Source organism: Electrona antarctica (genome assembly GCF_951216825.1).
Source record: "Electrona antarctica genome assembly, chromosome: 16".
In the NCBI taxonomy this organism is placed as follows: Eukaryota; Metazoa; Chordata; class Actinopteri; order Myctophiformes; family Myctophidae; genus Electrona; species Electrona antarctica.
Window position 1 is genome coordinate 7,839,979 of NC_136797.1, and position 16,287 is coordinate 7,856,265.

At 44.4% G+C, this 16,287-nt stretch overlaps 1 protein-coding gene across 2 annotated transcripts; it reads left to right on the plus strand.

Moving 5' to 3' along the window:
• Positions 1 to 108: 108 nt before the first annotated feature.
• actr1b (actin related protein 1B) lies at positions 109 to 16,287 on the plus strand. 2 transcript variants are annotated; one of them, XR_013791909.1, is made up of 12 exons: positions 109 to 373; positions 2,527 to 2,591; positions 2,949 to 3,024; positions 6,264 to 6,389; positions 7,697 to 7,821; positions 10,995 to 11,211; positions 11,523 to 11,615; positions 12,204 to 12,378; positions 13,026 to 13,087; positions 13,579 to 13,619; positions 14,247 to 14,828; positions 14,873 to 16,287. XR_013791909.1 is itself a non-coding variant. In XM_079524378.1 (11 exons), the coding sequence occupies exons 1-11, from the start codon at positions 326 to 328 to the stop codon at positions 14,347 to 14,349; spliced, it is 1,131 nt and encodes a 376-aa protein (XP_079380504.1). In that variant the 5' UTR covers positions 109 to 325; the 3' UTR covers positions 14,350 to 16,287. The 2 variants fall into 2 exon arrangements, 1 of the variants encoding a protein (XP_079380504.1); XM_079524378.1 differs by having other exon boundaries at positions 14,247 to 16,287.

The following is a 16,287-nucleotide window of genomic DNA, read 5'->3' on the forward strand; positions in this document are numbered from 1 at the left end:
CCAGACCACAATACCATTTCCGTATCCGCTCTATAAACCGGATATGCCACGCTGCAGAGCAACAAGAACGGGGCAATGATTGGACGGCGGCTCCCGTCAGTCCAAGCGTTGGTCATCAGACATCGCGACAGAAGATGAGGTTGGAGAGAAAGGAAAGGACCGGCGGTGACGGGGCTAGTGTGTGTGTGTCTGTGTTTTATTACCCGGACTAGCTTGTTTCATTCACATGATTTAAAAAGATATATATAATAAATAATATTAACATAACTTTATACATATAAGAGGCGATTCTGATCCAGCAACACAAAGGAAGGATAAGCTCGTCATGGAGTCCTATGACATCTTAGCCAACCAGCCCGTTGTGATTGATAATGTAAGTCTGAACTGTTATGATGATATCATGCATATAGAGAGAGAGACATGGATCCACACCCTAAAAAAAGGGCCAAGCGGCGAAAAAATAGCAGATCTACAAGCTCACAACGCGTAGCGCCAGCGACGCGTTGTGAGCTTGTAGATCTGCTATTTTCTTTTCTTCCGATATTCACCGTCAAGTAATACAGGGCTTATTACGCTTTTAATGTAACGAGTGCATAGTGTTTTGTGTCAGAAGAAGCTAATGCTACAATAGCTAATAATGACAACTACTATAGCTAGCATTCATTCGAGGTGCTGCTGCTTTAGCGATAAAGCTAATCGTGCTAATAATAACACAGCTAATGCTAGCATGCTGTGTCTTCTCTAGTCTATTGTGTCAGTGCTGCGAAACGTTTCACTTAATATCTATCCTATGTGGTACATGTTTAAAACACACATATATGTGGGGCAGTCACACATCAAGCATTGGTATGCCCAAACATTTTGTATTCGGGGCTGTGGAATTGTGTAAAATGTGTCTGTCTGTCCTGTCACAGTCTGTCTGTCAGTCTCTATATATGTATATATGGTGTATTGGTGACACAGCATCTTGTGTTTTAGGAGCATGGGAGGGAAAAACTGCATCTCTCTGCTGTAAATGTTGTCCAATGACTGGTCATTTATATGCACAACCTCACTATAGTATTCAGAAGTGATAAGAAATGGCACAGAACGTGCCCACTATATCCCCAAAATAGTACTGCACCTATAGTTGTCCCCAAATAATGTCCCTGCATGCTTGCCTTCCCCTTAAAAAAGAATTCCCATTAAAGACTTCCCCCTAAAACGGGCACAATTATTGTCAAGTGCCGGTAGGTAACCACCTAGTACTACTGTAATACAATTTACAATTTACAATTTAGGCATTTAGCAGACGCTCTTAATCCAGAGCGACTGTGTGTGTAATACCTGCTGAGATCTAAGGGTGGAGCCTTAGATCCATCCATCACCCTCACACAGAATATTGCTGGTCCAATATACATGGTGCGAACTGATGACTCCTTGCCTCAAGCTGAGTCTCATGACACACACACACACACACACACACACACACACACACACACACACACACACACACACACACACACACACACACACACACACACACACACACAGTACACACACACACACTTTCACTGTTCGATCAGACTAATAAGCTTACTATGCTTACTTACACTATGGTGCTCATTCATCCTCATCCGTACAAAATTATTGTCCCGTCCCGTCCGTTGTCCCCCATATTCTGCACACTCCCCATTGCTGCTAAAGGCATGTACCTTTGCCCTGCGTTTACAATTACATTTTTATCCCACGATTTTTTTCACCCAGTGTCAATTATCTATAATGTAATCCTGGGCGCTACATTTCCTCTGGCAACCTGGGGGGGCAGCGGACTGACCTCATGCTTCTTTCTATGCATGAGGAGTCCAAGCTGCTTTTCTTTTTAAAAAAATACATTTTATCCCACGATTTTGTAACCCATTTTTTTCACCCAGTGTCAATTATCTAGAATGTAATCCTGGGCGCTACATTTCCTCTGGCAACCTGGGAGGGCAGCGGACTGACCTCATGCTTCCTTCTATGCATGAGGAGTCCAAGCTGCTTCTTTTCTTTTTTTTTAAATACATTTTATCCCACGATTTTGTAACCCATTTTTCACCCCTGTGTCAATTATCTAATGTGATCCTGGGCTCTACACACCCTCCACCAACCTAGTCCCCATATATGGGGGACATGGGGAGAGCAACGGACTTGAACTCATGCTTCCTTCATGCCTGAGTGTCCAAGTTGCTCCTTTACACCTGACAGGGAGGAGTTTCCCTGGTTGTAGCGCCTGGAAGGAACACGTTATTCCAACCAGTTCCTTTCCCTTCCATCAGGCGCCTCGGCTCACAACACGTCGCAGCACGAAAAAAACATGTATATATATATATTGTTTTAAGCCCAAACTTACATACTCTGCTTTTAACTAATACATTTTCCGCTTTATTAGATTTATTTTTAATATTGTTACCACAGTCTTGCAGAACACGGCACAAATGCCTTTCGCTGCTCGAATGTATGAATGAATGAGTGACCTTGAATCATTCACTGTCTTGTCTTTCTCAGGGCTCGGGGGTTATCAAGGCTGGCTTTGCAGGTGACCAGATCCCCAAATATTGCTTCCCCAACTAGTAAGTTGTCAATGAGCCTTCATATCACTGTGGTAAACAAAGTTACCATTTTTACCTTCTTTTTTGAGCCCCTCCTATATTCAGCTATAGTGTTGATTTTTGTACTATGTGTCGGTATTTTTGTTAAATTCTCATTGACAATGAATTGAGAATTGACAATCATATGTAGACGATTTTCGTCCTACACAAAGATTACATTTCTAAATCTATTAAATTCCTCATATGTGTCTGAGCAAATAGACATGTTACGTCATGATGATGTGCGATGATAAGAGCGCCCCTCTCTTCACACAGGTGTGATTTTTATCTGTAAATAATTATGGAAATCAATTATAATGTCACGTTGTTCTTCCTCAGTGTGGGCCGTCCCAAGCATGTGCGTGTGATGGCAGGAGCCCTGGAGGGGGATCTATTTATTGGACCCAAAGCAGAGGTACCACACACACCCCCACTGTCTCTCTTTACAAGCCTCTGACCCAAAGCAGAGGTACCACACACACCCCCACTGTCTCTCTTTCAAAGCAGAGGTACCACACACACCCCCACTGTCTCTCTTTACAAGCCTCTGACCCAAAGCAGAGGTACCACACACACCCCCACTGTCTCTCTTTACAAGCCTCTGACCCAAAGCAGAGGTACCACACACACCCCCACTGTCTCTCTTTCAAAGCAGAGGTACCACACACACACCCCCACTGTCTCTCTTTACAAGCAGAGGTACCACACACACCCCCACTGTCTCTCTTTACAAGCAGAGGTACCACATACACACCCACTGTCTCTCTTTCAAAGCAGAGGTACCACACACACCCACTGTCTCTCTTTCAAAGCAGAGGTACCACATACACACCCACTGTCTCTCTTTCAAAGCAGAGGTACCACACACACCCCCACTGTCTCTCTTTCAAAGCAGAGGTACCACACACCCCCACTGTCTCTCTTTCAAAGCAGAGGTACCACACACCCCCACTGTCTCTCTTTCAAAGCAGAGGTACCACACACCCCCACTGTCTCTCTTTCAAAGCAGAGGTACCACACACCCCCACTGTCTCTCTTTCAAAGCAGAGGTACCACACACCCCCACTGTCTCTCTTTCAAAGCAGAGGTACCACATACACACCCACTGTCTCTCTTTCAAAGCAGAGGTACCATAGCCTGGCTAATAAACCAGACTAATATCACACAACACTGTCGCGGTATATCAGTCTGGGCTGGCTCCACTTGGATTTCATTTCCCGGGGAACATTTTCTCTTTGACGCAATTGGTCAGAGCTACTGTCAGTCAAAAGTCTCAAGCATTGAACGTCACTGTACCAAAGCCCGCCTATATTGCATACCGTGTCCCGATTGGTCCGACCTGTTCTCTGCTGTAGGAAAGAGGCGTGCTACTGAGCCTCGCCAGACCGTAATCCGCTGGTAGGCAACTTTTTTTTGCCAACGGCTGATTCGGTCTGGTTTATTAACCAGGCTAGAGGTACCACACACACCCACTGTCTCTCTTTCAAAGCAGAGGTACCACACACACACCCACTGTCTCTCTTTCAAAGCAGAGGTACCACACACACCCACTGTCTCTCTTTACAAGCCTCTGATCTTCTAATTCACCCTTTGTCAAGTCCCGCCCATGGTTGTGCCCCTCTTCGCACCCATTGGTTGCCGTTTCGTGGTTGGACAAAAATCCTCTCTCTCCATCCACTACCATTGAAATAACAGGTTTTTCAGTTGCTTCATATTGAATTTGATATTCTGTGCACTCAATTGTTATTTTAAACTTTGTGTCAGTAAAAAAGGAACATCACAGGTGCAGCATGGTGACTGGGCATATCATGTTTGTTTTTTAGTTTTTTTCCAAAAAAGATGTTTTAGCAAATTCAACATAAACAAGGCGGAACCAGGGCGGAACAAGGCCGAAAGAGCCTGCTGGTTAGTCAGTCAGGGACCAATCAGAAGGCTGACAAAGGGTGAATTATAAAAAGAAAATGAATAAACCAAAATAGACTCCTCAGTTGACTTACATTGTACAGTCAATGACACAGGTCTTCAAAGTCATTCTTTTAGCATTAGCACACAAGTGAACACACAGCACATTCTGCTAGTCTTGTGTAGACCAGACCAGACATCTATTCCACAATCTCTTGATGCTATATAAAGTCTGGATTCTGGAACTACACCTCTCCGAAAGCCGAGTTGGTTTTAATGTATGCAATTTCACAACAATTAGTTCTTCTGACAACAATTTCAACCTGCAACACTGAATTTGATTTTTTTTAATACATTAATTTCACACATCTTAGGTGCGATTCATACTCCTATTTTAGAGCCGAATAAAAGTCGGTTCGGCTCTGTAGAGCCTACAATGTGACGTCATTTGAGGTTCGGGGGGGCGGGTACCGTCCTAAAGTCGGCTCTTCGGTGCTACTGAAAATTTCTGACGAGCCAAAATCATTTCGGCACTACAGCGTCGAAACAGCGGTAAAATAGGAGTATGAATCGGCCCTTAGTCTGAAAAACAACATTTTAGGCATCAAACTACAGTGACTACTACACAATATCTGTTCCTCTCATGATGACCCAAACCCATTACATGATGTATTTAGCCGAGCATGCACAATAGTTCCGTCCTCAGTTTTCATTGTATGTCCAGGACAGCTTGCTGGCCAGAGTCGTGGGAAACATCACCTAACTCAATTATCCACCGGTTTTGCCACACACACACACATGCACCATGGACCTGTGCAGGGTCTGTGGTTGTGAAGGGGAAAAAAGTGTCATTTGTATGCCTTTTAACAACCCATTCAGGACGGGAACCCCTTTTGGTGTTCTAAGCATTTTGTTATACTTTAGCTATTGACAAATAGCAGATCTACAAGCTACGACCTTGTAGATCTGCTGTTTTTGAAAAATCTTGAAAATGCGACGCAAATCTTTGAATATATATTCTTTCAGAGCGAATGTTTTTAACTCAAATCTTTGCTTCTGGGGGGGGGGGGGGGGGGGGTCCCGGGAACAACATATTTTCAGATGGGGGTCCATAGCCAAATACAGATAATTCTGGGGGTCCTTGACATTAAAAGGTTTGAGCACCACTGACATAGAAATAGGTTTTTCAGAAGGATTAGGATTTAGAAGACATTTTTGTTAGAATCGGCCTCAGGTCTAAATGAGTTAACCCTAGTTGGTCGCTCGCGGCTCTATAGAGGCTTTGTGTGTGACATCATCGTACCCAGAAGAAACAAAAAACTACTTTCTGGCCTTGACAGCACATGCTGTACAATGTACATCCAAACAGAAAAGTCCTATAGTATCGGATTGTATAAACCATGTCAAACTCGCCAACATCACAGCTGTACGGTCAGAAAGATTGAATTATCCTATTTCTACCTGCAAAGCTTTGTTTCATGAAAATCCACCATAGACGTGTTCTGAGCTACTTTCTGTCAATACAATCCATGCAGGTGATTATTCTTACATGCACCAGGCTTTTCAGTGCGCGTTTACGCGAATACGCACACACACGCGCACACGTGCATTCAGGTCCAGTCCTATTTTAAGTGCACGTACGTGGGGCCCGCGTTTGCGCGTAAACGCGCACGAAAAGCCTGGTGTAGCTCGGCCGTAAAACTAAAATAGAAATGTGCTGCCAAAAACAACACTGCCTGTCTGTCCCTACAGGAGCACCGCGGCCTGCTGTCAGTGCGGTATCCCATGGAACATGGAATAGTGAACGACTGGAACGACATGGAGAGGATCTGGCAGTATGTCTACTCCAAGGAGCAGCTGCAGACCTTCTCGGAAGAGGTTGGTCCTCCTCATCCATTATTATTATTATTATTATTCGATCTGCTGCTGATATACTTAAACGTCCGTCCATAACCGGTCTAATGTTGACTTTGGCCCCAGTCTCTTATCTTCCAAAAAGAGGTTTGTGTGACAGTATGTGTGCCTTTATTGATAGTTACAAGTGAAGATAGACAGGAAAGAGGGAGAGAGAAGGGGAGAGACATGCAGCAAAGGTCGTCATGAACGGGACTCGAACACACGACGCGCTGTCAGGTCAGAGCCTATATGTGGCATGCGCCTGGACCACTAGGCCAGCGTGCACCCCCAGGCTGCATTGTTGAACACAATTCCCTGGCCTGCCATTCATGTTGCTATGGTGTGGAGAAACACTATATATTATACTTATAGGGCTCCATCTTGTGCCACCCTTATCCTTTATCCCTAAACGTATATTTTCCATGTTTTACTATTTTGAAAAACATTTTAAAATAGTTCAACTAGCCGATCTACATCGAGACATTGTGAGCTTGTAGATTGGCTATTTGATATAGCCCATAGTATTTGACTAGAGTCAGCCAGGGGTCTCTACTTTAGTCCTTCACCTACTTTTTTGTGTCTACACTACACCAAATCAGCCAAATCACAAGCTGGTCGTGAGTCGACGTGTTAAACGTGTGTAACTTGCTTTGAGACAGATTTGCTATTTTTTGCCGAATGTTCGCCCCCAGAATAGGGACACTATAGAGTTCATGTGGTTAAAGTCAGACAGAAGGCAGGGGTTATAATGTCTGTCTGTCTGTCTGTCTGTCTGTCTGTCTGTCTGTCTGTCTGTCTGTCTGTCTGTCTGTCTGTCTGTCTGTCTGTCTGTCTGTCTGTCTGTCTGTGGTTAATCACACAAATCGCTCCACCACGTGTCTCGTCTCGTGACCAGCAACACACACTCGTGCTGCTTATTTCTTGAAATATTAACTTATTTAGTTTTTCCTTTTTTCACAGTGTTGTTTATTCAAGATTTCAGGGTATACAGTAAATCAAATCAAAATTACATAACACAATATCTGTGACACACCCATACTAACTTAACTAACGATGATACCATGTCCAAATATGCATTCACAGATATGTAATAGATGACTGACATGATGGATACATGCTTTGCACTGTCGGACGCACCCTTCTAGTTGGACTGCACGCACGCACGCACGCACGCACGTGCACACGCACACGCACACACACACACAATCTTGCATCACAATATCGGGGTATTTCCAAAGCACAATTGCATTCAATTCTCTCTCTCTCTCTCTCTCTCTCTCTCTCTCTAGCATCCTGTGCTGCTAACTGAAGCTCCCCTCAACCCCAGTAAAAACCGGGAGAAAGCTGCGGAGGTGTTTTTCGAGACCTTCAACGTTCCTGCTCTCTTCATCTCAATGCAGGCCGTTCTTAGCCTGTAAGTTTTGCCATACACTATCTCATTGTGGCTTGCCTGGTTTTATTCATTGTGGCTTGCCTGGTTTTATTTGTGGAGAATGAAGCTGTGATCAGCACTTTTATCAGTGGTTCCCAAAGTGGGGTCCGGGGACCCCCAGGGGTCCTTGAGGGAGTTCCAGGGGGTACCCAGATAGTACCAGATAGTTTGGAACCAAATGGACCCTTATGGGTCTGTAACTCTGAGAGTGTACAAATGGACCCTGCCTGTGGTTGTTACGCCACTGAACTCTTCAAATGCATAGCCTACATTTTGGGTTTGTATTAAAGGTGTAGTGATGACCATCTCCGTGGTCATCATATGAGCATACCTAACAATGGATGCCAAAGAAATGGGAAAATTCTCATTTTTGTGTGTTTTTATATCAAAAGTCCATAAAAATAATTTTTTTATTACTTCCTGAAAACGAAAACGTGCTGCGTGATGACGTGTCGAGGCCCACATCGATAAAAGCCAATAAAAATGAAGCTCACCCGTATCCTCTCCATATGTGCGCATCCGTGCAGCACAGCTGCTATTGATTACAGAAATCCTCCGTTTTTATTCCCATTCCAGATAACATCCAGACAGTGTATTACTCGGTTTCAACTTAATCATCACGCTAAAATATGTATCTGAAAACATTATAGGGTAGAAATAAGCCACATAACAGTAAACTGGTACAGTTTGGCCGTCTATTTCATTTGTAAACAAACACACACCACGCTGCTGCGTATAGCATAGCAACACTCCCTAGCTACCGTCCCATCGCCTGAAGGGATGCGACGCTCTGATTGGTTCAGAAACTTCAGACCGGTGTTTCAACTTGAAACTGTTTGAAACTTCATAATAAAATGTCCACCATTTCCGTTTCATTACACCTTTAATGAGGGGTTCATGCACTGTAACCCTACCTACTACAATCTCTCTCTCTCTGCTGTCGTGGACGGCCTGTTCTTGCTGACACCGTCTGATCATGTCCTGCATTGACATTCCCGAATTCTCTCTCTCTCGGCCATTGAATGTGAGCTCTCTGTCTCTACGACAATTATTTCCAAACCCTATTATTTGCTGATGTCTTTCCCATAGATTTAAATGCAGATCCTCGCTGTTCCTAGTGAAACACTAGCCAGCCGAGCAGAGTGAATGTCCTGCCATCCGTGGCTGCCCCAGTAACAAACACTGTGATATTGATATTTTTTGTGGCTTTTAAAAAAAGAAAGTATAGAGGGATAGGTATACAGTAGGCTGACAGGAAATGGGGAGAGAGATGGGGGGGATGATATGCAGCAAAGGCCGTCGGGATCGGGAGTGGAACCCGCGGCACACTGCCAGACTGGATTACCAGCCAAGGTGCCCAGACGGCTACGCCAGCCGCAAGGGCCTGTGGTCACTTTTTGATCTTTTTTATCCCACGATTCATTTTTCCACCCAGTGTCAATTATCTAATGTAATCCTGGGCACTACACTTCCTCTGCCAACCTGGGGGGGCAGCGGACTGACCTCATGCTTCCTTCTATGCATGAGGAGTCCAAGCTGCTTCTTTTCACCTGACAGAGGGGGAGTTTCCCGGACGTAGCGCGTGGAAAGGAACACGTTATTCCGACCAGTTCTATTCCCCTCCATCAGGCGCCCCGGCTGGCCAGGCGGAGGTAGTTTAGAGACCAGGATTACTGCATGTTTTTTGTGAGGGTACCTACCCTATAGGGGACACGGGGAGAACATGCAAACTCCACACAGAAAGGTGCCATCTTTTTTTGGGAGGCGCTAGGCCCTAGTTCGTATAGACGCTCAACAAAGCCGGATGCAGCACCGCTGTGGATTCGAGCCCACAGCCTCGGCAGTGGTGGGCAGGCACTTTGCCGCTGCGCCACCCGTGTGCAACTTCAATATCTCTTGATCCATCTTGATCCAAAATGGAGATCATCACCTGAGCCTGCATGCTCAGCATATCTACTCCCACCACAGAGCATGAGCACAGTGCACCTGTATAGAAGCATCTGTATTCCTGTTTATCCTTTCATGTATTGTCAGTCTATTTTTGTAACTACTAGAATGATTCATTCTAAAATTAGTAATGCCAATCCAAGCTAGGAACAAAAGCCCAAGTCTGTCGCCTGTGCTTATCGACGTGCACCATGCCATGCTGATGCACAATGGGATTCAGGACTTCATGATTCTGACTTGCACTATAGCAAATCTCTTAAAATATGTTTTTTGACCATACTGCTATTTTCAGACATTTTTTAGGACTTTTTTTTAGACTTCTTTAATTTAATTACGACGCCCATCAAACCGACTAATTGATTGATTCAAATCTTATATTTAGTCAACTTAAACTAGACTAAAAGTTCAGATGACTCAACTTAAGGTGGCCTTACACTAGCCAATAATCGGGCATTTTTGACGCTCGGGGGGTGCCCGACCGCTCAAAGCGCGATCGGGATCGGCCCGATCAACATCAAGAATGTTTGATATTTGCTCTGCCCCGCTCCGATTATCCTGTAGTGTGTGGTGCTATCAGATTTCAGATTGAAAAAAATCGGCTAGTGTAAGGCCACCTTTAGTCAACTATGACCAAAACTAAATGAGAATGTTGCTGTCACTGGTTTCCAAATCCTAATCCTAATAGATCTTTAACTCGTAAAATGAAAATCGTATCCGATAACGATAACAACATATTCAGGGGTCTGCGATGCTACATCTCATCAAATGGTGGTCCGTCCGTGGCTCAAATGGTGGTCCGTCCGTGGCTCAAATGGTGGTCCGTCCGTGGCTCAAATGGTGGTCCGTCCGTGGCTCAAACGGTGGTCCGTCCGTGGCTCAAATGGTGGTCCGTCCGTGGCTCAAATGGTGGTCCGTCCGTGGCTCAAACGGTGGTCCGTCCGTGGCTCAAATGGTGGTCCGTCCGTGGCTCAAACGGTGGTCCGTCCGTGGCTCAAATGGTGGTCCGTCCGTGGCTCAAATGGTGGTCCGTCCGTGGCTCAAATGGTGGTCCGTCCGTGGCTCAAATGGTGGTCCGTCCGTGGCTCAAACGGTGGTCCGTCCGTGGCTCAAATGCCAAATAAATAATGGGCCTTGACATGAAGACGGTTGAAATCCACTGGTCTAACGCTATAATAATAATAATAATCATGGGATGTATGTCTCTGCAGATACGCCACAGGCCGTACCACCGGTGTGGTACTGGATGCCGGTGACGGTGTGACTCACGTGGTGCCCATCTACGAGGGCTTCGCCATCCCCCACTCCATCATGCGCGTGGACATCGCCGGCAGAGACGTGTCGCGCTACCTCCGTCTGCTATTACGCAAGGAGGGCTACAATTTCAACACCTCTGCAGAGTTCGAGGTAGTCCGCACCATCAAAGAGGTGAGACATGGAACGGGCCAGAGGTGGTATGTTGTTTGTGTTTTGTCAAACTGTGATAGACTTTTAAAAGGGGCGATGTTCACAAAAGTGGCTGCCCAAATCAGATTTCTTTCCTTTTACTCCAGCAATTCTGTTACGTGCGTGCGTGCGTGCGTGTGTGTTTGTGCGTGCGTGCGTGCGTGCGTGTGTGTGTTTGTGCGTGCGTGCGTGCGTGAGCGTGCGTGTGATAATAAAATCCCATCCGTGTTGACGTTCTCTGGTCTTGAACAACATTTGCTCACAAAGCGTTGGTTGTGTGTCCATCTTTGCAGAGGGCCTGCTATCTGTCCCTTAACCCCCAGAAGGATGAGACTCTAGAAACAGAGAAGGCTCAGTACATACTCCCCGATGGAAGCACATTAAATGTAAGTAACGCACAAGATCATTGCCTTGGGATTTTACAATTTACAATTTAAGTAGGCATGTAACGATTCGTATCACGAGATGAACAAGTGTGGTGTGTGGTGGGCATTAGAGGAGCCTGCTCCCTCCTTAACAAACCAACCAGTAGGGGTCAGCAGAGTCTAGACTAAATGTATTTATAAAACTATTTATGACAGAAAATGCACAATTTATATAGTTTATTAAGATAGTCTTCCCTCAAAGTTGCAATGTAACACACAACAGCTCTGTTTACACATTTATTTTATTCGTATTTATATTCAATATTTAATTGTAAATACATTGTGTTTATTGTGTTGTTCCACTTTTGCTTTGGCAATGTAAACGTATGTTTTCTCATGCCAGTAAAGCTCCTTTGAATTGAAATAGAATTGACTAGGGGCTAGGGGTACAACTAGAATTGGGAAATGGCATAATTACTAAATTGGGTATAAATTGAAAAGGGGGGATTAAACTTAATTACATAGATAAGATAAATGAAATAAAAACCACACAAAACAAAGGTTGGAAAATAAGAACACAAGCCCTGTTCCCCTCCTCCTCGCGAGCAGATCGGTCCAGCCCGGTTCCGTGCTCCAGAGCTGCTGTTCAGGCCTGACCTGATAGGAGACGAGAGTCCGGGCATCCATGAGGTCCTGGCCTACGCCATCCAGAAGTCCGACATGGACCTGCGACGCACGCTCTTCTCCACCATCGTGCTCTGCGGCGGCTCCACGCTCATCAAAGGTCGGTGGGGGTGGTTGGTCAGTTGTTGTTTTCGTCGACTAAAAACTAAGACGAAAAGTGTCCGTCGACTATCCTTTTTTCCACTGACTAAAACTAAATGGTAACTAAATGACAACTAAGCTATGGTGACTAAATATATTGACAATTTCGTCGACAAATAAAAACTACACTAAAATGTTAGGAAGGGACTATTGGCCATTGCATCCAGTATAAGTCATTTGGTTGCATGCTGAAAATAGCAGATCTACAAGCTCAGATCTGCTATTTTCAGCGAGTGTAAAATCATTACATTACAACGGCATCAAGGCCTGCCAAAAAAACATTTTAGTCTACTAAATCAACTGTAGATTTAGCCGACTAAAATCTTATGATATTTAATCGACTAAAACTAGACTAACACTAAGACATTCCTGGTGTCTGAAATGTGACTAAAACTAAAGGAAAACTATTCAAAAACTAAAATAAAAAATTGCTGCCATTGTGTCGTCACAATTGAAAACCACTGGTAAACCACTATAGCTTATACTTGCTCTGCAAATTGATTGATGCAATTCATTGACCTGTTGTTGTTAGCATTTACTCTGACCTTGAGCTTTGTAAGTAATAGAGCATCTCCTAAAAGCACAACTGTTATTGGTCTTTGACAGGCTTTGGAGAAAGACTGCTCACTGAAGTCAAGAAGCTGGCACCCAAAGACGTGAAGATCAAGGTATGTGGACACCCATTTACTAGAACGAACCGTTCATGGTATCACCTTTTAATGCTGCCATCCGTGATTGTCCTGTCCTAGCCGAGACTCGAATTTGGGGGTGCCCCGCCCACACCCCACCCAAGCGCCGAAATGTCAACTGTTGAGCTATAACGGAAAGTAGGGGATAACTTCCACCTTGACTTTAATACAATAGAGCGTCGCAGTCCCGCCCCCTACCAGGGCCCAGGAAATGATTCCCCGTTCATTTTCCTCATAGACATTTCAAAAAGTATTTATTTAAAGACCTTTTAAGCCAAAGCCAACTCGAGTTGTGAGAAATCATGACAACAAACGTGAAGAAAACGGCATTTTTTTCTTGTTTTTCTTCTTTGTAATTTGATCTACAAATAACAATTTTGTATGATAGTGTTCTTTTAGTATTAGTACCGTTCAACACTACTGTATGTTATGTGTGTGACCTTTGACCTGTGCTGTGTGTTTGTGTCCAGATCTCTGCTCCTCAGGAGAGGCTGTATTCCACTTGGATCGGGTAAGATGGCATTTCTGCCTTACAATTAGTGGTTTTCATTGGGGTTTTTTTTATTTAGAAGCCATACCGATTTTGGAGAGTCTGTGTGTACAGATGTTTTGACCAGCATTTTGTCAAAGATTGCAAAGGGTTCTATTAGATAAATAAATATAAACATGTACATTTGATTCAAGTTTCTATTTTGACAACTTGCATACTATAACCACTAATCAATAAATAGTTTAAGAACGGTATATATACACAGTACATTAAACTTCAATATAAAAAGAACACTTTACCTGAACTATACACTGAACAAGTAAATCTAAAATGAACTACAACTAAACTGCCATTTTAGCTGTTCAGACACCAAACTTTTGTTTTTGTTAGCTAGCTGCCAACATACTGTTTGAAAAAGTGTTTCTTTAGTGCGTTTTATTATACTTACTTATTTAATTTAATGTGGACACAGCTGTATAATCGCTCAAACATTGGTCAGATAATGCCTGATATATCAGCTAAACCGATCGGGTTCTATTTTTTTTACATGTCGGTACTTGATAAATACCGACATGCTAATGCTAATACCTACATTCAGGACTCATCATGACATCTCTCCTCTTCCTTCCATGTTTGGCTCATGTCTAGCGGCTCCATTCTGGCGTCGCTGGACACCTTCAAAAAGATGTGGGTGTCGAAGAGAGAATACGAGGAGGACAGAGCGCGTGCCATCCACAGGAAGACCTTCTAAAATGGGGGCAGGCGCCCCATGATTGTCCCCCAGAACTGCCCTCAGAAGGTCCCCCCCCCCCCCCCCATGTCATGCAGTTGGAGAAACCCCACCGATCGATCATCTCCATGTACCACTTTATGCCGTTCCTTATGCCATCACCTGCTTCTGCTCCCCCCCCACCCCCACCCCACGCACACACACACACACACACACACCTTTGACCAGATACATTTTTATATGTCGCCCCCTCTTTCGTTATGCCTTGAACACGTATACTCAGTCGTACTACGTTGGCCCCTCACTGAAAATGGCCGATCTACAAGCTCACGACGAATGTTGTATTGAGATGGTTCAGCAACACCACAGTTCCGTCGCATGGAGAGCTCCCGAGAGCGTAACGAGACGCAGTAAAGTTCCTTGCAGGCTGGACGCGTTTTTTCGGGAAAAACGGCAGAAAAACGCAGCAGTGTGCAGGGACCTTAACTCCTTCCAAAAAGGTGTTTGGAACTATCAAATGGATTAGTTTGAAGATGTTGCCAAGCCGCCTCTAGGCTAGGATCTCATTCGTTGTAAGAATGGTCCGATTTTTACTTTTATCACAATGCCCACGTTGCCGCGTTGTCGTGAGCTTGTAGATCAGCTATTTTTGGGAGGCGCTGGAAACCACTGTATGATTTAAGTATAAATCAATCGTTTGCTTTCATCTGCCACCTCCTTTTTCTCCATAAGCCACTCCCTGATGCCCTCCCTCCCTCCCAACACACACACACACACACACACACACACACACACACACACAATCACAGTTATCTGACACACAATCCAACGCATTGATATACAGCTGGCTGACAGGGTGTCTCGGTGGGCATGTGTAAAATACTGTGGACTGCCTGCTAGTTCTCTTAACATAGGCCATGCTATGCTCTACTCTACACCACTCAACGGTTTAATATTGCTTGTCTGGCCTACAAATCCTTGTATGATATCATCGAATTGAGGTGATTATTATAATTATTATTATTATTATTATTATTTCTTTTGCTACTGTAGAGAATACCATTCCAAACCCAAGAGATTGATTTTGTTTTTTTCTCTCCCCCCCCCCCCCCCCTTTTTTTTTAAAACTGTCGCCACAGTTTTAAAAAGTCACTGTTGATGTTTATGTCATTAAAAAGTCATACTGTGTAACTTTTGGTTTTTGTAGTCTTTTTGGCGACCCCTCCGATAGCGCGAGGGGTCATAACGGCGTCCGGTCGAACTACGATTCCCAGAAGTCTGTTAAAAAACTAAACTAGTGGCCCGGGCCGGCCTAGCGCGATCCAGGCACCTGACAGCGTGTCGCGGGTTCGAAATCCCGATCCTGACGACCTTTGCTGAGTGTCGTCTTCCCTCCCACCCCCCCCCCCCCCCCCCCTGTTTCCTGTCAAGCTACTGTATATCTATTAATGAAGGCAAAACGGCCCCAAAAATATCGTATAAAAAACTAGTTTTGTGCGGAAGTGCCGCCCACCGCCCCCCAAAACCAGCTCTACCTCTGTTTTTTTCCCCTTTCTTGAAAACTGCAAAATTATGGGAGCTTGTAAACGACAAAAGATTTTACTACCCACTTTGTTTCTACACGTGTTAAACTTGTGATGTGACACTTTGAAGTCGAGTTTGAAGTTGGGGGAATAATTGTGTTAAATAATAGCTCCCCCAGCGGAGAATAGTTTGGAAAGTAACAGAACAAACTGTATGTATTAACGTATGTATTAACTATTAACTATGTATATAAATGAGAACATTTGCGGTTCGTCCCAAAGCACTGGTTTCCTCCAAGTGCCTGCGCCATTCTGACCCGAGTGTTGGGGGACAGACACACCGGCAGACCTTGCTCCTAAAGTAGTGGTGTTGAGAGAAGTGATCAACAATGCATTTCTGTGGAATGGTTTTTTGTGTGGAATATATATTATTTTT

Coding starts and splice junctions, on each gene's coding strand:
- actr1b (XM_079524378.1), top strand. CDS start 326: ATGGAGTCCTATGACATCTTAGCCAACCAGCCCGTTGTGATTGATAAT. Junction 374..2,526: donor AGCCCGTTGTGATTGATAAT/GTAAGTCTGAAC, acceptor TGTCTTTCTCAG/GGCTCGGGGGTTATCAAGGC. Junction 11,616..12,203: donor CCGATGGAAGCACATTAAAT/GTAAGTAACGCA, acceptor CCTCGCGAGCAG/ATCGGTCCAGCCCGGTTCCG.